Source organism: Phasianus colchicus, chromosome 1, assembly GCF_987193195.1.
Source record: "Phasianus colchicus chromosome 1, bPhaCol1.hap1.1, whole genome shotgun sequence".
Taxonomy (NCBI): domain Eukaryota; kingdom Metazoa; phylum Chordata; class Aves; order Galliformes; family Phasianidae; genus Phasianus; species Phasianus colchicus.
The window spans coordinates 57511180-57533925 of record NC_143436.1 but is presented as its reverse complement, the minus strand read 5'-3'; the positions used below and the strand labels follow the sequence as shown (position 1 = coordinate 57533925).

Sequence of the window (22746 nt, the reverse complement as noted above, 5' to 3'; positions counted from 1 at the left end):
CCTGGAGCGAGAGGAGAGCACGGGCTGAGGGACCGCGCCCCGACCCGGGGCTGCCCGCACCTGCAGGGGCAGCGCGACCCGGACAAGAGCCGCCCCACCAACGCCCACCTGCACGGCTCACCTGCCGGCCAGGTAGCGCCGCTTTATACCCCGCCCCGCCGCCCTGGGGCCGGCGGGAAACGTAGTCCCGGCTCTTCCTCCTCCTCTTCCTCCACCCCTCGGCTTAGGGGCGGCGCTGCTCCCTTTCCCTCCTTTCCCCTCCCTTCTCCTCCGCGCCGGCTGCGAGGCGGGACCCCTGGGAGCCTCCCCGGGGCGGGCGCTGAGCGGACTCCCGGACTACAAGTCCCGCCGTGCCCGTGCGCCGCCACCGCCGGAACAGCCGCCCGGCCGCCACTTCCTGAGCGCCGCGGCGGTGCGGTACGTGGGGCTGCGGGGCCGCGCCCGGGTTGTGCCCGGTGACCGGCGGCTGGGCGGGGGATGGCTTTACGTTGAAGCCTCGGGACGTTCGGGTTGGGTGTTAGGGAACGTTTCTTCTCGAAAAGAGCGGTGCTGCAGTGGCACAGGCTGCCCAGGGAGGTGGTGCAGTCACTGCCCCTGGAGGTGCTCCAGAACCGTGTGGATGTGGCACTGAGGGACGCGGTCTGTAGGCACGGTGGGCACGGGCTGGTGGTTGGACTGGGTGATCTCAGTGGTCTTTTCCAACCTTAATGATTCCGTGACTCTATACAAAGATGGTACTTGTGGGGTCAGACCCAGCACTCAGCCCTGCAGGCTGTGCGTGTGTGTGCTGGCACAGGGATAGCAATAAATCTCTGTGCAGGCAGGTTGCACGGGGAAGGAACTTCTCCCACAGTGTTGCACAAGCTGCGGTGTGTTGCTGTCCTCTGGAGACCTCTGTTGTCTGCTGCAGCATGCAGGAGAGGGAGGAGCAGCTGAGGGCTGCTGGAAAAAGATGGCACCCACTGACATTCATCGGCGCTTGCTGAACACTTATGCAGAACAAACAGTGGATGTGAGCACAGAGAGGCTGTGGGTGGTGCGTTTCAGCAGTGACATGAAGGACAAGTAGCATTCCAGACTGCTGTGCACAGCTGTTGCACCACGAAGTGAAGAGTGTCTCCATCAGCTCATCCACAGGAATTGGTGGATTACGACCAGGGAATGGTGTACAGAGCTGAATATCAGCTTCAGTGCACTGGAAATGACAGTGACAACGATGGAATATTGCAAAGTTTGCACAAAGTAGATCCAGTGAATGCTGATGTGGGAACAGAAAGAACAGCACGTGCAAGTTTGTCAGGACCTACTGAACCAATATGAGGCTGAAGGTGACGCTTTTCTGGCTTATATCATTACTGGTGATGAGACATGGTTTCACCATCGTGAGCTGGAGTCAAAACAATAGTCCAAGGAGTGATGACATACAAATTCATCATTGAAGGAAAAGTTCAAGACTCAGCCCTCAGTGGATAAAGTGATGTGCACTGTCTTATGGGATAGGAAAAGGGTGATTCTTCTGGATTTTCTGGAACCCAGACACACCACTACATCATGATACTGACTAAGCTGAAGGCTTAAGCTTCCAGAGTGAGGCCTGAGAAGAAGACAACCTTTCTCTTGCAGCACAGGGGCCATACCAATTTGAAGACTGTGGAGCACATTGCCAGTCTTGGCTGGACTGTCCTACCACACCCACTGTATAGTCCTGATTTGGTGTCTTTTATCTTCCATGCGTTCAGGCCAGGGGAAGGTGAACTGCATGAGTAACAATTTCCTAGCTACAATACCCTCATAGCAGCTGTGAAACAGTAGGTCACCTCCACAAGTGTAGATCTTTATGAGTGCAGCGTGCAGGCATTTGTTCATCAATGGTGAAACTGCACAGCTAATAATGGTGACTATGTTGAAAAATGATGTTACTGCTGACAATTTGCTCTATCAAATAGTATTATTGTGCTCTTTGTGTCTGTTGTAGTTTCTGTGGAAATAAATAGGAGGCATTACTTTCAGAGCAACTTATGTATGTATGACATATGACCGCTCTGTAGTCTACCAAATACGTAAATAGTGCACAGTGATCATTGACATGGGAAGAGAATCATAGAATCACAAGGTTGGAAACGACCCGTAAGATCATCCAGTCCAACCGTCCTCCCATTACCACTGCTACCACAAACTGAACCATATCTCGCAGCTCCTCGTCCAGACGCCTCTTGAACACTGCCAGGGACGGCGACTCCACCACCTCCCTGTGCAGCCACTGCAGTGCCTGACCACTCTCTGAGAGAAAAAGTTCTTCCTTAAGTCTAACCTAAACCTCCTCTGGTACAACTTTGGCCATTTCCTCTGGTCCTGTTCATTGCCTGGGAGATGAGGCCAAACCCCTCTTCACCACAACCTCCCTTCAGGAAGTTGTAGAGTGCAGTGAGGTCTCCTCTGAGCCTCCTCTTCTCCAGAGTAAATAATCCCAGCTCCCTCAGCCGCTCCTCATAAGACTTGTAAGAACTGCAGTTGGTAGATCCTGGAGGGACTCCTCTGGTGATGGGCACTGAGGAGTGCAAGAAAGAAGCAGGTTGGAGGATGACCACGGGGTACTTGGAGAATGGAAGTGAAAAAATACAAGTTGTCAAGGAACGTGCAGCTGCTGAGATGAATAGAAATGTGAAGTGAATTGGGAAGGAATAGCAGAGTCATTCCTACTAAATTCTAGCTGTTTGGTGAACAGCACTGTGTTTTATACTTGTATTTTAATTCGTATCCTTTCTTCTTTTCTCCCTTCCCACCTTCTTCTCTTTAAGCAAGAGGACAAAATGACCTAAGCACCAACCAACCTTTGCTGCTGGGGCAGGAGCAGGGCCATGGCTGTGCCTGGAAGCTCGCGGAGACAGCCTGCAAACAGAGGCCTGGTGTCCCATTGCACTCACCATCATATTATTGTGTTCCTGCTGACCTTCTTCAGGTAGGCTGAGTGTCTTTCTGCAGAGAGGTGTTCATTTCACTGAATTTGGGGGAGGTACAGAGCTTGTCTGAAGAAGGAGAGCAAAAGTAGGGACGTACTCTTAATTTTGGCTCTGAGCCTTGAAAACAAACTCAAAAGTCAATAGTAACAGCCAGTCTGGGAGTCCTTTGATAGCAAAGTGAAGTGTGCTGTGCCCTTGGGGAATCCAGCCACCATCGGAGCCCTCACCAAAAGTGAGACTGACTGCCAGGAACTCAGCCCATGGCAGAAGGGTTGGCCTGGGTGGGTGCACAAGGCAGATTCTCCCTCTTTAAAATCAGTGTCTGCCCATGATTTTGTGGCTCCCGTTGCTAGCAACCATCTCTAAAATGTCAGTTCTCTGTTACTCAGAGCATATAAGTGTGAATTTTGAGTCTTACCCCTTCCCACGTGATTTGCAGAGAAAATTTGGCCAACCTGTGCTTGTATTTTTTCTGGCAGTTATTCCTTGCTCCATGCTTCCAGAAAGACATTCAGTAATGTCAAAGTCAGCATTTCAAGCCAGTGGACTCCATCCTGCCTAAACAGCACAATCTTTGAGCTCCGGCCAGATGAGGTAACTAGCAGGTGCTAAGAAAGATGAGTAACTTCCAGTGTGCTTGGGTTGTGGTGCTGAAGAGGTTCTTTTATTTCTTTGTCAGGGTTGCTTCTCTGAATATGTTTGTAAACTTCAGGTTTCTGAATTGTAGTTTTCTGGATCACCAGCTGGTGTTGAACTCTTTCTTAATGGTTCTCAGAGAGAAATTTGTTAGGAAGTTGGTGTTCTGATGGAGATTGAGACACCCTCCCTGCTGATATAGCCAGCAGAATAGAGAAGGTAAGGGAGGGGAAAGGAGAGATCCTGCTTTGACGTGCCAGAGGCAATAAAAGAGAGCAGTGAATGAGGTTACAGTGCTTTAACGTTCTGGCTTTGGCTTTCTGGTGCTGGTGACCATACCATGATTTTATTAGATCTGTACTTTTCAGTCTTTACAGATTTGTAAGTCCTCTAAGGGTTTATAATGAATTTAAACCTAGTGACAGGAGATTTGATTCTCTTATCTTTCTAAGACACTTAGTAGCTTGTGGAACTCCAGGAATCTGTTAAAAGTTGAGATCTACTGCTATAAGTGGGTGTTGGTGGCTTCAAGTGGCAAATGTTTTTCAAGGGCTTTATTAGTTTTCTTTGACACATGAGACTTAAGCAGAAGCTGTGTTGCTCGGCCATATCAAAGTTAAGTCTCTTAAACTAAGCAGATGTGTTATTGGTGCTGTCTGTATAGGATGCTCCTCTGGGGAGACAGAATCAAACTAAAACTGACAATAGCTGAGTTAGTTGCATTTGTAGGCCAGGTTTGGATTGTTTGCTTGTTTTTCTAATGGGGATTAAGTGTGGGGGAAGCATTGTCCTAATAAACTGTATTCATTCTTCAAGTCATCCTCAATGCTTGCTTTTTTCCAGTGATGTCTCTAATGCTAATTTGGGGACAATTGAACCTTTTCCTTTGTTTGATCATACTGAATATAGGTTAACACAAAAATGAAAGAATTAGCAACTGAAGTTAATTGTGCATAGTTTCTATCTCGTCTGTTTCTTCCCTGCCTTCCTTTTGTGTTCTCACTTTTCTGTCTGTGGTCTGTCATGCGTTATTATGGTTGCTGCCACAAAGACTTTAAGGGAATTATTCATTTAGAGAAGACAGACATCTACAGGAGAGGCACTGCACATAAAACAGAACATGCCTTTATTGTATTATTCACTAAGATACTCATCAGTATTTGCATGTAAGAAACTGTCTAACAGTTGTGTGCTTGTTAGAAGCAGAGTTTGTTTTCCAGTCATTTGTCTTGATCCAGGTGGAAGTTGCATTTCTCACTTGGCTTGCTATTATGTCATTTAGAAGTGAAACAAAATGACAATGGGCATTTTCTGCAGTGAATAATGTGAGAATTGTTCTTAATTTGTTAATTAAAGTATTGGAAGAATAGGAGGTTGCTGGGGCCAGATGCTCTTCTGCTTTGGAGTTGGAGTTTGCATCAAAAGGAAGTTGTGCTTCTCCCTGTTTACCAGTTACAATTTTCTCTCTGTAGCTGTGGAACAGCAACCATCTATTTCCAAATGCAGAAGAAGCAACTCTCTTCTTGGGAACATTGGACACTATTTTTTTGTTTTCCTATGCTGTGGTGAGTAAAACTAACCCAATACTGCTGAGCTTTGGTTAAATCTGATGCACCTACATTTAGACAGGACCTTTTTGGACTTGCCTAGCACTAATGCAGTTAAAAAGCTTGGTTCAGGAGCAGTTTTTTTAATTTGGTTGTGTTCGTTCTGTCTATGCCTGTGTTCCTTGTGAATGTGGTTGTTGACAAGTGCAAGAGAAGTACTGTCACTTCAACATTTCTTATACCCCTTTCATGAGTGAGTGGGAGGGGGTAGTTCAAGCTCTCCAAAAACTCTGTTGAAATTTTTAAACATAAGAAATTGAATGAACAACTTAGGAGAAGCAGCTCTCTTCAAATACCTGAAAGGTGATTGCAGCGAGAGTGGAGTTGGTCTCTTGTCAGTGGTGGCAGGTGACAGGATGAGGGGAAATGGCCTCAAGTTGCACCAGGGGAGGTTTGGGTTGGATATCAGGAAAAACTTCTTTACAGAAAGGGTTGTTAAGCACTGGAATAGGCTCCCCAGGGAGGTGGTTGAGTCAACATCCCGGATGTGTTTAAAAACCATTTAGATTTGGTGCTCAGGGACATGATTTAGTGGTAGTTGTTAGAGTTAGGGTTAGGGGTTAGTATGGTTGGATTGTGGTTGGACTTGATGATCTTTAAGGTCTTTTCCAACCTGAGCAATTCTATGATTTTTGGTGGCAGAAGAAGTGGTTAGAACCAACCTGTAAGCTGATATAGAAACATTTGAATCAGCTTGCCCCTTCTACTTCATTTTAATTCTTGCAGATCACAAGTGCTCATTTTGTGGATTTATTTGTTGCTGTGTTCTGTTCTCAGGGCCTCTTTGTGAGTGGCATTGTTGGAGACCGCCTGAATTTACGTTGGGTTTTGTCTTTTGGCATGTGTTCATCTGCTCTGGTGGTAAGTCAGAACATACTGGTGTGATTTAGAAATACCACTGTTAGGGGATCTGGATAGGGATCTATTTTTGGAGAAGAGACTACTTCTGTGTGAAGCTTCCCTTGAGCTGTAGCTGTACCTCAGTGGTCTCAGTGCACTTACTGGATGACTCAGCTCTTCCTGAAATATCTATTTATGGATACTGTGTCAGAAGGAATTTCCTATGTTTGAGGCACTGTCTAGAGACTCGATGAATAGCTTTTGTACAAGATCAGTGTGTTTGGACTTTCTGGGACCACCTGGCATTATAATGGTATTCCAAACACATGTATTTTTTTTGCCTGCAAATGCAATTCTTGCTGCCATCCCTAAAGGGCATGCTAACAGCACTAAGCATTCGTCTGCTTATTTTGTAATTGACAACAGGACATACGCTGAAAATGAACGACTGCATAAAACATCTTTGAGTTCAAGCCACTGCAGATGAGCGTGCATCAGTTTTATCTCTCTGTGGTTTTCTAGCAACTGAAGCAATGTAAACCGTGTGGAGTGCTTTTGATTTACCCGTTGGCTATGAAGCCCTCTGTGGGCCGTTGCATTTTGCAAGCACGTGATCACAGGCAGACATGCATCCAACACAGTGTGTTTATTTTGGCTAGTTTGGATTAGGGCTTGTGGCAATTTGAAACCTGGCTGTAATATTTATGTTAATTTTTGCAAAGATAAAGAGCTACTGGAGGGTTTGTGTTTGCATGGAGACCTGTGGTTTCAGATGTCAGTACAGTAAGAAATCAAGAGGCCGATGAATTTTTAGCATTGTTATTGAAAGCATTTCTCTCTTTCTTTGGCTATGACTGAGTTGTTTACAAAAATAAGTCTGGAGTGGAAGTGCTGAAAAGATGTTTTTCTCTCCTGAGCTGTTTGGGTTCCAGAGTTGGTGCTGTGGTGGCTCAGCAGAGGGTGCTGTTAGCTCTGAACCATTTCTCAAACAATACCACGCCTGCCTCTGGCCTGGGCTCTGCCAGGAACCTTCTCCCTGAAATGCTTTTACTTCTCACTCTCAGCTTCCAAGAGTAGCCCTCATGGTTTCTTTTCTGTTTTATCATCATCTCTTACTAATTCTACTTATTCTTCCCTAGGTATTCTTCTTTGGCACACTCACAGAGTGGTTGCATTTCTACAACAAGTGGTTCTACTGCTGTCTCTGGGTTGTGAATGGCTTGCTGCAGTCCACTGGTTGGCCCTGTGTGGTTGCTGTCATGGGCAATTGGTTTGGAAAAGCTGGGTAAGCTGAGATTTCTACAGTGACTCACTTCTCTGACCTGCTGAGTAGCTGGCTGAGCTGGAAGTCTCAAACCAAAAAGGCACAACTCTGTTTTGCCAACACAACTCTCTTTTGCCAACATTTCAGTCAGAATTAAAGTTATGTGGGATGCCTTACTTTCTGCTGTTCTCTCTTCTGGAGCCATGAAACAGTTTGGTATGAACACGTTTGTGTGTGCTAAAGACACAAGGTCAAACTTGAAAAGTTTTGTAGTGCAAAGTAGCTGAGTTCAATTTGTCCTGACACTGGATTACCTGGTTCTGACCACTTATCACTGATGAGTTCATGTGGAGAGTGACTTATCTGAGTGTTGAGTCTGTCACTGGGGGCTACTTGTAGCCATAGCTTGTAAGCCAGCTTATCTCTGCTGTAATACGAGTGTTTCAGGACAGAACATTTCTTGCTTATTTATTTGATGCCCCCAAGTTGCTCTGTGTTTTTTTGCTTTAAGAGACCTTTGATTCCCTTTGGAGCGGGCGAGAGAATGTTGTAACTTTATAAGTAAATTAAAGTTCATTTTAATGTTGTCTGTCTGTCTTGCTCCTATTATCACCTCTCCTGCATCCTCCCCTCCAAATTCTCTTTCATTTCTGCAGGAGAGGTTTTGTGTTTGGCCTCTGGAGTGCCTGTGCATCTGTGGGAAATATCCTTGGGGCGTTCCTTGCCTCCTGCGTTCTCAAGTATGGCTACGAGGTAGGTATTGCTGTCTGGCTTTTAGCTAGGCCTGCATGTCTGATTGAGTTATGCAGAGTCAGTTTCTTGTCTTGAAAAATAATAGGAATATTTTTCTTCTTATCTGAACATCTAGTTTCATCTTCTGTACTTCTACGGTAGGAAGCAGGGAGCAGAACAGAATGTTATTCCTTTCCTAACCCTTCAGACTTGGGAGGAATGAACTTGAGACTTCTTGGCAATGTGGTTGCTGTTTTTGAAGAGCGTTAATGCTGTAGTGTATTCTCTTCTGATCTAAGTGGCTTAAAATACTCTTCGGATCACATCCATCACAGGTTCTCACTAAAGAGAATTCATTGCTGCTGAGTAGTGGTGTAGTTTTGACAGAGATACAGCTTCTTGCTGGGAAGAGGCCAGGTGCACTTTATATTGCTGTAATATGCCAGGCAGGCAATTGAACACAGGGAACCAAGGCATGTTGGAGCATATGACGTGCACAGACAAACAGGGTTGAGAAGAGAAACGTTATTGGGCACCAAATAGTAGCCTTTCAATGCTTGTATGGAAATTGATGAGAAATCAGGGTCAGATTCTTTTCTGGGTTGCACAGTAAGAGACCAAAAAACAGCGGCTATAAAGTGAATCAGGGAAGATGTCAGTTGGAATTTGGAAAAACATTTCACTGTGAAATTAGTTAAGCACTGGAGGAGGGTCCCTGAGCCTGGGGAGTCTGCTTTTGAAGGGTTTCAAGACCCAATTGAACAGACTCCCCTTGAGCAAGCTGGTCTGAATTTGGTGTTTGCCACTGCTTCAAGCACTGCCTACCAGTATAGCTAGATCTGTGATTGTGTTGGGTGAACTCCTTCCTCCATCACCTAGATAGAACCAAATCTGTTCAGGAGATGCAGAGGTCACTTGTTTCCAAGTGTTATGGATGTAGTCTGAGTTGTTGTAGCTATATTTACTCTCTGATAAGGTCAGGATGTAGAGAGATCCTCGTTGATCAAAGAAGCCCATGTGACTGAAAGCCTTTTAAAAGTAATATCTTTTTTATTTATCTTCAGTATGCCTTCTTGGTGACTGCCTCAGTCCAGTTTGCTGGAGGAGTAATTGTCTTCTGTGGGCTCCTGACTTCACCAAAGGAAGTGGGTAAGTAGCAGAGGGCGGTAGTATTTCAGTTCTTTCATGGGAAGTGGATTTGCAGCTTTCCATATAACAGCCTACCTCTAATCCTTCCATTTAGGATATGCCTAATTTTGAGTTTTTGTTCACCTGGAAACCAATAGTTTTTTAAGAAACAGTAAGCAAACTGTTAGTGGGCTACTGTAGGAAAAAGAATTGTGGCAAGCCTTAGCTGTACGTTAGGAAGGGAAAGTGCTTTCAGTATGTAGGCTTCCAGCAGCCAGTTAAACAGCTCTCAGGCAGGATATAGCCCTTCTCCAAGAAGATGGTAGTCAAGCCAAAGTATAACAGGAAAACAAAAGACTCTTCAGGCTTTGACAGGGACAGGGAGGAGGTTTCCCAGCTGCCTGTAAGGGCTGTAAAGTTGGTAGCACAAAAAGAGTCTGCATAAGTGTTCAGCAGCCCCGAAAGCTCAGTGCAGTTCCTAAGCCTTCCATTCCAGAGGAGGCATTAACAAGCAGCAGCTGTAAGAGTAGGTGGTGGTACACTCAGCCTCCATGCACAGTGGAGGTGGTAACCAGGAGCCAGGTGAAAGGATCCCAACCACCAAGTAAGGAGAGAAATGCACTAATTTAGTGTATCTTCAAACTAATTGCCAGACACTCAGAGCAGACAAAGTCAACACCAGGATCAGACAGAATACTTTCAAGAGCACTAGAAGACAAAGGCTAGAACCTGTTGACGTTGCAGAACGCCATCTAGAAATGTTTCCAAGCCAAAGGAGGATGGAGGTATGGGAGATCAAGGGAACTTCTCAAACAGAGAACTGCTTAAAAGAACAGAGTGTAGCTTTAAACTGGGGAGAGGGTGAAAAGTCTGTGGTCTATTGTTCCTGTTGCATATCCCTTGTATAACTTAGGCCTTCCTGAGCTTGGAGCAGATGAAGAAGGCAGTGTTGAGGAAGATGCCAACAGACCTTTAATGGGCGATGATGATGCAGATGACGATGATGGCAATTACTCAATTCAAGCAGCTGATACTGACAGCCAGCCAAAGGCCATCGGCTTTTTCCAGGCTTGTTGTCTTCCAGGTGTAGTACTGGTGAGAACACAGATTCTTGAGTGGGATCTGACTTCTTTTTTTTTAAATATAAATGTGGCTTTTTGTGTTGTCTGCTCTTGTTGATGTGATTGTTGATTTATTAACTGTGTGTTTCAACTGCCAACATTTGATGACTTATCCTGTTAAAATCTTGGGATTGGGTAATTATCTCTGTGTGTACGCATTGTAATACTGTCCTGATATGGGGTTGCATGTTGCTCCTCCCATTGGACTCCTGCTTCATTTAGTGAACGTGGTGAGCCATCTAGGGCCGTGGAGACCCTACCCTTTTTGCTGGTGAATTTAGAAGGGAGGCATTGAGTAAAGCTACCTTTCTTGCTGAGGTAACTGGCCTACCCTGAGAAGTTGAATTCTTACTGCTAGCAGAGCATTACACTAAACTCTGTGATGCTGATATCTGTGCTTTTTTTAGTTGCTTTGGAACAGAAGGTTGGCCTGAAAAAGCCTTAGTCAATGTGATGGTGATGTAATGAGCCAAAGTAGGTATTTTTAAAAAGATGATTGGAAACAAGGCCTGGTGATGCAATTTCCCCATGACCTCATCCTGTCTCTTGCATGAAAACTTGTACTTCTGCATCAGCAGAATTGCCCAATTCATGAATTTGATCCAGTTGAAAAAATTAAACAGCCATTAAAAATAATCTTAGTTTTCTGTGCAGGTGGACTCTGTACCTTCTGAATACTAGAGTCAATACAATGAAGTGGGTAGAGTGGCTGACTCAGTAATAAGTATGAACCACTTGGATTTGATCATGCAGTAGAACTACTGAAAGAGTGATATTGTCAGGTTCCCTTATTAAGGGGCTAAGCAGTTGGCTGTTGTGATTAAGGCAACACAAGATCTAGAAGGAGTGAGTGGATGGATATCAGTGTTTATATAGCTGTGGTTCCATTGGTAAGACCTTGACTGAAGGATGGCAAAAGAAAACGTAGTCCTCTTGAGTTCCTGCCTAATATGGCTGAATGCCCTATAAACTGAGGCTTGATTTTTGGTGGTGCTAAGAATGGAATGGTAGAAAAAGAACCTTTATTTCTTAGCAATGGTTTTTCATTGACCAGAACATAAGGAAGTACTCTACAACTGATGTTGCTTCCGCGCTTGGGATTTTGAGTGTTAACCCAGCAATGCAAACACCTCTGAATCTGAGTTTTATTTTATGTCAGAATACTATGTCAGAGATCAGTGAGTGAGAAAACAAATACTGAGAGAACCTCCAGAGACCTGTTAAAATCCTACAAAGATTTCATTTGCTTTCCTGTAGTTCTTTCTTCTGAGTCATGTGGGTGGGAAGAGTTTTAGCACAGAAAGTTTTGCCTTGGACCTCCAGGAATTCAATGTTGAATTGGTCAATCTGTTTGACAGTTTCTAAGCATGTGGTAATAAATACCTCTGTACAGCGTGATTCTTCACAGTCAGAGACAGAACTCTAACATCTCTGTCTCATACATATGTGATAGAAGTTAGTTTGTGTCCTATAAAAGAGAAGAGCTGGTAATAATGATGTACTAAGAGAATTTCAGAAGAGCTGATTTTGTGTCAGAACAATGTGCTTTTTAACATTCGAGCACATATGTTCTCAAAAGCTGTTATCTGAGCCAGTAATTTTTTCCACTTTAATCCTCATTTAGCTCTTCACTGCTGTGTCAGTGTATATCAGGAGGTGTTACAGAAATAGTGTGCCTCATCCTGCTGCGTGCTGGGCCAGTGATCCCAGAGAAAGATCCTGTTCCTCATAGGAAAGATCTACAGAATGAGATTTCCTGTTGGCTAAGGAGAAGTTGAGCTCAGCAGCCAAAAGCAAAAGCTTGTCTCAGCTGCTACGTGTGAAGGCTTAGCTTTGGCCAAACCTTTCCTGGAATAAACCTGTCCTGGAATACTTACCTGGTGGTTATGAATGAAACTTTATCTCTCCTGATGCTGTAGGCAGGTGAGCTTTCTGAAGAAGAAAAAGTAGCACAGAGGAACTACTTCACGTAATTTTGCTCAGCAATATGTGCAGATGACTAAATTTCAAGCTTGTTTCATGTCATATGGTTAATTCCCCTCTCCTTAGAAGGTGAATTAAATATTGAATTTCCCTTTTTTTTTTTTTTTTCCTTTAAGGCTCATGTCAGTTCCTCTCAAGACTGCACTGGAAGCATTTTAACCCATTGCATTTAGTGAAAAGAAAATAACCTTCTTGACAGTGATTTCTGAGTTCCTGGGTTCCCTTTGATGTTCAGCATTAAGCTTTCATGATGCTGTCTTCTTATATGAAATGAAATGAAGCACTTCCCCTGAAAGCTTCTGCTAGGTACAGAGCTTTATGGGAAGAAGCAGAAATGCTTTTTACTTTTCTCAAGTGCTAACTGCTTTCTGGCCCACTCTTTGTTCCAGTATTCTTTGGCCTATGCCTGCCTGAAGCTGGTGAATTACTCATTCTTCTTCTGGCTGCCCTTCTACCTCAGCAACAACTTTGGATGGAAAGAAGCAGAAGCTGACCAGCTTTCCATCTGGTATGATGTGGGAGGAATCATAGGTGAGTGAGCAAGGGAATGGTGACATCTTCTGCATCTGCCCTGCTTGTGTTTGAAAATGAAAGACAGCAAATGCAGCTCAGAGCAGTCACATTCATTGCAATCTAGCTGTTGGATGAATATCTAAATAGGCTTCTTATGTATGTGTGTGCTCAGCCATTTTATAAAATGCAGAGTATATTAGCCTCCCAGATTGTTCACATATGATTTAGAGGATGCTATTGTATTCTTGAACACTACCCTCAGCAGGTATTTTTCTTTACTTGCTTGGACTTCCTGAAAAGTGTCAGGCACAAAAAACAGCATCCCAACTGCCTGCTGCTTTCTTTCTGACAGGAACCTTCGAGGGACAGGTGAGGTCTGGGCTGTGAAGTGCTATACTATACCTTCTGTCCTGTATTTATAAGAACAGACTCAGCACAAAGCTCAGTAGAGCAGGCACAGCTCTGTTATCTTCAGTGAAATAAAATGGAATGGTATTTTTTTCTGCTGACTGCAAAATCTACCTCTAGCCCATCGGAATAAAGAACCTACCGTCTTTGTGATTAGGCTTCCACACTCCTGTGTTCAATTTCTTGCTTTATTACCTAATCCAGTTTGCTTTCCTAGAGCATACATCCTTGTTTGGGTCTTTTCAGTGTCAGTTTTTCTGCCTCTGTGGCCTTCTCTAAATTAGGCTTTCTCAAACACTGTAGTTCTTACCAGCGTAGCAGTTCCTGTGGAGGCAGTGGTGATGCATAAGGTGATTTGTGTCAGCTATCAACATTTGTTGCAATTAGCTGCATCTACCCTAAGTAGGTGAGACAGCAGGGAACGTGAGCCCCCTGGGTGCTTAATACTTTCCCTGTGAAAAAGAACTGCACTTCCAGTTAAGGTAACCAGCCACAATGTTAAGCTTGCTCATGTTCAGAGCTGTGTTTGCTGCTATAGGGGAAGGAAAAGGAAAGCAGGAACACTGGCTAGTTGTGTGCCTGAGCGGGAAGAAAAAAAGTAACAAATTCTTGAGAAAGCAGGGGTAGTTTTCCCTGCTCTTTTTGGGCCATTTAGGTGTACTGTTGTCTCTGTGTCTGAGGTATAAGGGCAGGAGGCATACCTTTCTGGATTGTAGAGAAAATGCACATTGATCAGAAGGCAAGAGACCACTTCACCCAGTGAAACAACTTGGTTTTGTTCAATTGTTAGCATCCTAAGCCTGATGATAATTTATGTTTTTGCAGGTGGAACTATCCAGGGCTTGATTTCTGATGTGCTACAAAAGAGAGCCCCAGTGCTAGCAATCAGCCTGCTCTTTGCTGTAGGCTCTCTCTTTGGATACAGCCGTGAGTATGGTTTGTTTGCATAGTGATCGGACATTCATTTGGTGCTTCTTAGAGAAAGACAGAGTGCACTCTGTTCTAATTATGTTTTCTGCTCTTGAAGCTACCTCCTGAACCAGGATGGTGCCTTTTGGTGTATTTTACTTCATGTGTGGCACTCCATAGGAAGAAATCCATTATCTGATTAATGAGATGGAAAAGAATTTTCTGAGTGGTTGGATTTCCCTATGCTGACAAGTTGTGGTACTAATCCCTCTTTAGTGTCAGTGAGGTTTCTGGCATTGTTTCTGTATCAAAACCACAACTGGCAGAGCAGGAAATGTAAGGCATGTCTCTGTAGTAAGAGAAAAGAGAATTTGGGGAAGATCTGTGCTGACGAATATATACTACAAAACTGATGAATATATACTACAAAAAGGTAGAAACTCTTAGGCTTTACCTCTTACTTTTCTGAAAGTGCTAAAATCAAAGAGTTCCTGCCTCCTTTTTAGTAGGTTCATCTCTTGGTGGCTGGTTATTAGAAAAACTCTGTCAGGAAAATTGATACAGGCAGATCTCATTTCAGTGAAACATCTGTGAAGCTCTTCTAAGAGCATTGGGTTTGTATCTTGAGATGTATTCTTCAGTGGTTCCAGAGTGCTTTGATTCACTTTTATGTCATTTCATTCCTTTGTATTTTCCTCTAAAATGAAGTGGCATTGCAGGCCAGCTTTTATAGAGCACTTTGAGGTCTGTGGACGAAAATCACTCCCAGAGCTGGACATGACCTGTTTCAGAGACATGCTGGCTTGCTCAAATGGTCTCAAATTAAAGGCAGTGATGTATAACCATTAGATAGCAAAGATTGCATTTGGTGGAGTTTTGCCAGAACTTTTGCTACTTCATTACTGTCAAAAGTGAGTTGGAAGCAAATACAGTGTTACTGCTGAAGACGTTTGAAGCTTGTGCTAGATAGCAGAGCAGCCAGAAGTCCAGGTGTCTAGTCAAAAAGTAAAGTTGAGCAAGATATGCAAAAGTCTCAGACTTGCAACGCAAAATTATTGCAGTGGTAATTACATTTCTATCAGCCAAACTGATGGAAATGTGTGTTGCACCGAAGAATGATAATGGACTGAGAATATATCAACAGGGCTGCAACTTGTCTTCCACGTGGTAACTTTATCATGTGGGGGCCCAAAGTTGTGGTAGTGAGTTAGGATTTCAGAAATGCCCAGAGTTGAGGTTTTGGAGAAAAGAATGTTTGAGAAGCACTGAGGAATTGTGATGGAAAAGCAGCTGCATGTACCTAATAGTGCTGTTCCTGTAAAGGCATAAATAAATGATGTTCTCAAGTTCATTTGTTTTACTTAAGACTTAACCTTTCTTTCTCCTTCAGGTTCTCCTAATAGCAAACCTATCAATGCTGTGATCATGGCAATTACAGGTATTGTCTAAAATGCCACTGTTATGCCAGAAGACAATGTTATACATTTATAATGTGTGTATATATATACATTGTGGAAAAATCAGGCTTAAGTAGTGGTAATGCATTTGTTTGTGCTGTCATCTCTACTAGCTTTGCAGAAAGAATAAAATATGAGGCCTAAATAATGTTACTTTTGGAATATACCTGTAGAAAAATAGCCTAACAGAGGGAAGTATGGAATATATACTACATGGAAGAGTGGATTGGAACTATAGCGGTCTGCCTTGGCTCAATATGATGGAGCTGGATTTCTATCAAAATATCTGGCAGTGAACTGCAGTTCAGCTTTGAGGGTGTTTGCCAGGACCCCAAATGCCCCGTGTTCTGTGAAGGGTCATGAGTTTTTTGTGCACCAGATGTATGATGTTGTGTTATGGAATTAAGATCAGCTTGCATGAATAGAGCCTTTCTTTTCAAACACTCCTACTCAGAACTTGCTGTCCCATGGAGATTTTTTCTTCCATCTTTCCACCAATCCTTAGATGATGAGGCTGTAGCATGGGGGACATACCTGTGCTGTGTGTACTTCATGTTGAGGGTTTGTATATGCACACTGTTAAACAGTAGCTTTTTCAATCTGTTGCATCCCGACTCCTTGCAGTGTGCCACATCTGATTACCTAGCTTGTGCTGTTGAATGAAGATGTGCTTGCTGACAATTTGTGTGTGCATACTCCAGGTGTGTTAGAACTGTATTCCTCATCTGTGAGGGTCTTCCACCTGCAATTAGTCTATGATCACTGGTCCTAGAATTAATCCTTCTCCTGAGCTGTGCCTGTTGGAATCTGTGTTTTGAAGATGTTCTTTTGAGAATCTGTCCCCTTACTTGATTTGCACCAAGGCTGTTTTCTTTGCTATTTCAGGATTTTTCATTGGCGGTCCTTCTAACATGATCAGTTCTGCAATTTCTGCTGACCTGGGGCGCCAGGATTTGGTGAGAGGCAGCAGTGAGGCTCTGGCAACGGTCACGGGGATTGTGGATGGAACTGGCAGCATTGGTGCTGCAGTGGGCCAGGTGAGGCTACAAAGGAAAACGAGCACTGGGAATGAGGTGGAGGGTCTGTTGTGGTTACAGATGCTAGCTCATTCCTCTGTGCATGGAGTGTGGGGGTCTGTGTGTACGTACGGTATTTGTTTAACAAACAACCATGAAAATGTGTTCTGTGATCCAGTGGCTGAAGTTTAACTAAGAACCAGCCTATTTCGAGCCCTATCGTTGTAGCAATTTCATAAATCCAGTGAGTTTGAGACATTCATACCCTGAACTGGAAAAAGCAAGAAAAGGTCAGGGTCACAAAGAGGGAGAATAAAACATTCTGAAGTTTGTTTGGGATTTTTGCTCAAAGTTAATAGCAAAATCTTTGCTTACAGAAAACTTTATCTACAGGACTGAGGAAAATTAGAACACCCGTTATGAACATTACAGTGTTTACAAAGCAACTTCACTTTTGCTCTTATTTGTGGTTCCCCTTTTTATTTGCGGATGTCTCTTACACCCTGTAAATCTGGCACCACTTACTTTGATAGTCCTTACAGTCTGCTGCCAGGGGCCTGAGGAGCAGACTGCTGCAAAAGAGGAAGCAGACAGAGTGCCCACTGGGGGCATTTTTACTTCTCAAATACAAGCGTTAACTTTGTGGGAGAATACAGTGGTGCTTTGGGATGGGAGGACTTAGCAGGAGGATCGGAGCCAGTTCTATTCCAGGCATTCTGTAGTGCTGGTGAAATACCAATGGTTTAGGCGAGGCGTGCAAGTTTCTCATCTCTGAAGGGATTTGGATTTGTACTTGTCATTTATTGCCTGATGAATACAATCGTTCTGTCTCATAGGAAAGATGCCACTTAGCTCCATTAAGCGTGGAAAATTACAAGTGCCTGGTGGGTGTATTAAAGTGCACTGCTGCACTCAGTTTTCTTACTACATTGTCTTCAGTGTTTCTGTCTTCCCCCACACATACCATTGGAACTTACGTTGTCATAAAAATTGGGCCTTTAGTTCTGAAAAATTCCACCTGCCTCCCATTCTAACATGGCGTTTATTTCAGCAGAGACAAGCATGATGTCATTCTGGGGGTGTGTGAGTAACAGCAAACGCACAATGAACGTGTTGGAAACTCACATCCTGCTTTGTGCTAATATGTGGTGAAGAAGGGAAGCCCTTGTGCAGCAATTGAGTATAAATCTGTTAATAGGAAATACATTTTCTTTTACACACTGTACAGTCCTGTAGAAGAAGGATGCAGTTCAGAACAGACTGTAGTCTCAAGTGCCTCGCCTCTGATGAAGAGTTAAGTAGTTAGTAGTTGCACAGCTCTTAAAAATGTGTCCTGTCTAATTTATAAGCCATTCTAGAGCTTTTAGCTCTTCTGAGAGTACTTACATCCACTTATGTCCTGGTGTTCTGCGCAAAAACCCTGTATTCAGCGGAGTCAATTTGTCACCCTTGAAGCTGTAGTTCATTTCTGTCTCTGTGCTGCTGTGAGTTACTGTAAAGCTTCAGGATGATGTCTCTGCTTTGCTGAGATGGGATTTTACACAGAAAGGCTGCTGTCCTGAGTCATCTGTCTTGACAGGAAAAGATCAGCTGGAAGGTTTTGTGATCAGCTCTTTATGGCGTGTTAACAGCCCACAAATTCTGAAAGAGTGATGTCTGAATGTCATGCTTATCTTCCCAATTTGAATCATTTTCTCCTCTTCTGTTTCAGTATCTAGTGTCTTTGATCCAAGAGAACCTGGGATGGATGTGGGTTTTCTATTTTTTCATTCTTATGGTAAGAAAGCCCCCCTTTTTTATTCAATTTGCAATGGAAAGTTTTTATGAGAACTGAAACATGGTGACCTAGACCTGCAGTCTACTTCTGTAGTAGCTGCAGGCTCTGATGCAGTTATCAGAATGGTCTGTGGTGTGCCTTTGCCTCAGGGTGTGTAAATCAGCTGGGTTCATTCTGGATCCTTTAAAGTCACATTGCTCAACAGGAATGGGGATTTTGGCAGACGTACAAAAATACTTACCTAAAAATACCTGTATGCATTTCCCAAAGTTCATTCTGTCTGTCTGACTTCCAAGGCAGGACACTTTCCACATTCATCTCCATGCTATGTAATTCCTAATGTTTTCAGAGAGCTGCTCGTTTGTCAGCCCTTGAAGGTTAGTGAGACAAGCGATGAGGGTCTTGAAACTAAAATTAAAATGCCTTGTCCTGATACAGCACCAGGAGAGAGAACCGTTCAAACCCTGATCTCCTCAGCATTGCCACAGTGTTGAACGCTGTTCGTTTCCTACTGGAAGTGGCAGGAATTGTCTCTGCATCTCTGCTGACAATGGAAGTTGATGGATAACTAGCAGAGAAAGCCGGGAGGAAGGCTGTTGAGGAGGTGAAGGGCTCAGCTTCTTCCTGGGGAAAATCATGATAGCTGAAGTCGTAGCAGCCTCCTTGCAAACTCTGGCACTTTGACTGCCGCGCATCTTGTTGTAGCGGCTTTTAGTCCAAATCTCTCAGTGGAGCCCTTGAGCACTCTCTGGATTGCAGGATGGCTGCAGCTATTGTTGCTCTGTGCTGATTGTTCCGGATATGCTTCTTTCCACAGACGAGTTCAACCATCCTGTTCATTTCACCATTAATAGTGAGGGAGATCAGACTACTTCTGCATGAGCGGCGCCTGCGGATGCTGTCTGAGTGACTTCTGCTTTCCTCCAGAAGGACTGTTGTCTGGACATGATGGCTGGGACTCTAATTGGATCCCTGGGAGACTTGTTGGTTACACCTTCCAGGTTTGGAATAGTTCAAAATGGCTCTGTGAGCTGCGCTTCGCCTACCTTTGCGAGCTCAGTATCACAATACCAAATACCTGTCCTGAGATCATCCGCATCATGGAGCTGCTGCTCAGAGCTGGGCAATCCACAGGGCTGGTGGGTTGTCCCAGCTGACCAGGCTTCTCCATGCCAGCAGTCACTTCGGGGTCTGCTGTTGGGTGCTCTCACTGCTATTCCCTTATTTATTTCTAGATGTCCTGACTACAGGTCAGGCGTTTAAAACTGACATTAGAGAGGCTGTCTCACAATGAATTTTGATGCTTTGTTGTGCTGGTGAAAGCATACAGTGTATTTCGTGGGTAGTCTCAATTTACAATCACTGTAGCTTTTAGGAAGGGCAAAAATATTTGGAATTTGTGCTGTCCACTTGTTTCAAAAATCTTGTTGCTAAATCTCTGCACAGATGGACCTCTGTTGTCCCTGGCTAATAACTGTCTCATATTCCAGCAGATTTGCATGGAGAGGTTAACTCCATATTTTATTTTATTTTTTAGCATTTTTTATTAATAATATTACTACTAATCTCTGGGAAATGAGATTTTGTTTTTAAAATATTTAAGCAGACAAATAGTGTGCAATATTTAGGTAATATTTTACAGTGATCTCTGAGAAAAAGCCTTAACAGATCCTTTGCCTCTGAAGGAACTTTCAACGGCTTTGGGGATCAGCAATGGGACACAAATACTTTCACTACCAAGTTGTGTTTTGTACTTTGATCAGTACTGACCACAATGGGATTGTGCAGTGCCCCTCTGAAGGAAGCGACTGCTGCTGATTGTGTCCTTATGGGGTAACTACTTTCAACTCCAGCAAGGGATAAATTGGATGAATTTAAGGGACCTGGCTGCTCTCAGACAAGGACTTCCAGACAGGGACTGAAGCATCCTCATGGAGCAGTACCAAGAAGCAAATGCAGCTGCCTCCCCTCTGCTCCCCTCCATGTGGCTGCATAGGGGAGCTTATACTCCAGCGTTCTGAAGTTGAGTTGTACGTTGGAGTTTAGATGCAAGTGAGCTCTAAAATCATGTGGCTGCACTTAGGAGAATTTGAGCATTTTGCAGTACTGCAGCCAGCAGGATGGCTGACTGACACCTCTGACATCTGATGGTGATATTCATGGGATCACTGAATAAGTTCTCAACAAATTGTCTTCTGCTTTTGCCTTGGGACATTTGTGTGGTAGATATGTGTTAACCAGCAAAACTTTGATCAAAACACTCAACCTAACTGGATGTGATGCCATGTGGGGGCCAGGGGCAGGAAAATTCTTGAAGCTGACAAGTGGGAACTTTTTTTAATGGGAAAATTGCCTTTTTAACATGTACAGTGATTTGTTTTTGTTTTTGTTTTTTAATTTATGAATGTCAATTTTTAGTCACAGGATGATTGTAACGAGCGGAATGTGATTAGTGCCTTATGGTTTTACTGTATGGAACGGTTGCTTGGTGATCACTGCTTTTGCAGTGACAGCTCCAAGCACAGCTTTCCTAACGTGGAAGCTCGGCTACTTCATTTTTATACTTCTTTTTAAAGTCTTTTTCTTTCCTGGTGGAGGTGATTGTTGCCTTCTTTGCTAATCCTCAAAATGTGTCGGTGCTTGGGAAAATGATACCATTAATCTGACGGGGGACCTGAAATCCTGTTCTTGTCTATTCTCATTCCCATTCCAATTTTGCCTGTATAATTAGAGCAGGGGACCGAGAATCTATCATCAGGCTCTCACAATTATGCCCTGGGGTTGCTGTTCACGTCCCAAGCTACTCATTAGCTCCTGTACAAATAGAATCAAAACTCCCTGAAACCGAGTTCCAAAATTGATGGTGGCACCATTTGCCCCAGCCGTGCTGTCTGAGACGCTTGGTTTCAAATTCCAGCCTGGATGGGCTCTCTGACCGGGAGCAAAATAAGCTGCGATGAAAGGTGGGCTGGGAAGGGGACGTCGCCGGGGGTGGGGGGTGGCAGCCCCTGGAACAAATGGCTTCCTGTAAACAGCTCTGTCCCCTTTCCAGAAGTGTCAGAAGTGCTGTGAGCAGGCACAAGCTGCCCTGCAGCTCACGTGTACGCGCGGTGCTGCTCTGAGGCCCTGCCCTTAGCAAGGCCTTCCCTTGTCTTCAGCATTTTGGTTGTAGTTGTCGTCCTGCCTTTGTGTCCTGCGTATTTCTTCAAGGCGTTCGGAAGGAGAAAAGTTTTCTATCTGATAGTGCCCAAACCGATCTCTCACCAATAAACTCGCTTTGACTTGAACTGAGCTTAGCTGTGTGTGCACTCTGTGCCCCCCCTGTCAGCGCCGTGCTCCTTTTCCTTATTGCAGGTGTGGATCCCACAGCTGCTGTGCACCCGGGTTGTCAGCCTCACTGCTCCCTCATGGTTCAGCAAAGCCTCATGGCCACATCCCCATGTGCTGTGCTCTGGCACTCTTCCTCCTCAATCTCGTAAGCAGCTCTGTGAGATCCCCATAGCAGAGATGCTTATAATGATGTGCTTAATGGTTTTGAGTTTAAGTTCCAGCCTCTTTACTCATGGGTTGTTTGTTTATTTTTTTCAATTACTTATTGATCAGGATGTAGAAGTCAGGTGTTCTTCCCTTGAAAAGAACCTTGCCATGTAGCAGCCGGCCCCGCTGTGCCTTCCCTTCCGTGGCTTGTTTCTTTACACACAAATCCACACCCACACTTAACTGCTTAAATGGACACAGTGGGGGACGGTGTAATTGTGTGTGTCTTTTATAGTTGACTGTAAATTCAGAGTTCAGCACAATACCCAGTTGCTGGGGGGAAAGAAAAAAAACCACACATTTGCACATTCTGGTCGCTCAACCCCAAGTGGCTCGGGGGGGCTCTGAGACTGTTCTTCAAGAAAAGTAACTATTCCTATTTTACCCCTATTCTGTCGATTGATAGATTGGCTTAGAGATTTCAAACCTGCTCTGGAAGTACTTGAAGAAGTAGAATTTTCCTTGAATTTGTATTGGAAACACCTATAGCAGCACCTACCACCATACCTGCGATCTTCAGAGCCTGATGTTGGGCAGTTGAAGCATGGGAATTGCATTAGGAAATGATCTCTGGACATCTAGCTGTAGCCCGGGATGTGACGACTGTCTGACCGAATTGGTTGTGAAGGAAAAGATATGCTTCAGCCCCCTGATATTTATCAGTAGCGAGGAAGGTCCTTGCAATAGATATCATCCAAGCAATGCTTCCAAGTCCTCCTTTCCTCAGAAGTGTGGAACCAAATAGCAGTGAGCCTGCATGGTGGCAGTTATCACAGCAAGTTATCTCCAAAGAAGGAGGAACAGGACTCCTGCCCTAAGAGCTGGACAGCCTCAGAGAACACATATCTTCGTCCAGAC

At 44.2% G+C, this 22746-nt stretch overlaps 1 protein-coding gene across 4 annotated transcripts; it reads left to right on the top strand.

Annotated features, from left to right (window-relative positions):
- The first annotated feature begins 16 nt into the window (after positions 1-16).
- On the top strand, positions 17-21836 carry SLC37A3 (solute carrier family 37 member 3). Of its 4 annotated transcripts, XM_031589783.2 has the most exons (15): positions 275-417; positions 2799-2959; positions 3440-3554; positions 5069-5161; positions 5981-6064; positions 7183-7328; positions 7964-8060; positions 9104-9188; positions 10081-10262; positions 12661-12802; positions 14018-14119; positions 15492-15539; positions 16444-16595; positions 18286-18351; positions 19169-21836. In XM_031589783.2, exons 2-15 carry the CDS (start codon positions 2859-2861, stop codon positions 19259-19261), a joined length of 1506 nt encoding a protein of 501 aa, XP_031445643.2. In that variant the 5' UTR covers positions 275-417; positions 2799-2858; the 3' UTR covers positions 19262-21836. The 4 variants fall into 4 exon arrangements, with proteins under 4 accessions (XP_090000358.1, XP_031445642.2, XP_031445643.2 ...); XM_090144232.1 differs by lacking the exons at positions 275-417; positions 18286-18351; positions 19169-21836 and adding an exon at positions 17-132 and having other exon boundaries at positions 16444-18268; XM_031589782.2 differs by lacking the exons at positions 18286-18351; positions 19169-21836 and having other exon boundaries at positions 273-417; positions 16444-18268.
- The last annotated feature ends 910 nt before the right edge of the window (positions 21837-22746 follow it).

Bases quoted from the DNA above. Each gene is read 5' to 3' on its own strand.
- SLC37A3 (XM_090144232.1), top strand. From the start codon at position 2,859: ATGGCTGTGCCTGGAAGCTCGCGGAGACAGCCTGCAAACAGAGGCCTG. The intron at 8,061-9,103 runs GTAGGTATTGCT...ATTTATCTTCAG, and splicing joins TTCTCAAGTATGGCTACGAG to TATGCCTTCTTGGTGACTGC. The intron at 14,120-15,491 runs GTGAGTATGGTT...TTTCTCCTTCAG, and splicing joins CTCTCTCTTTGGATACAGCC to GTTCTCCTAATAGCAAACCT.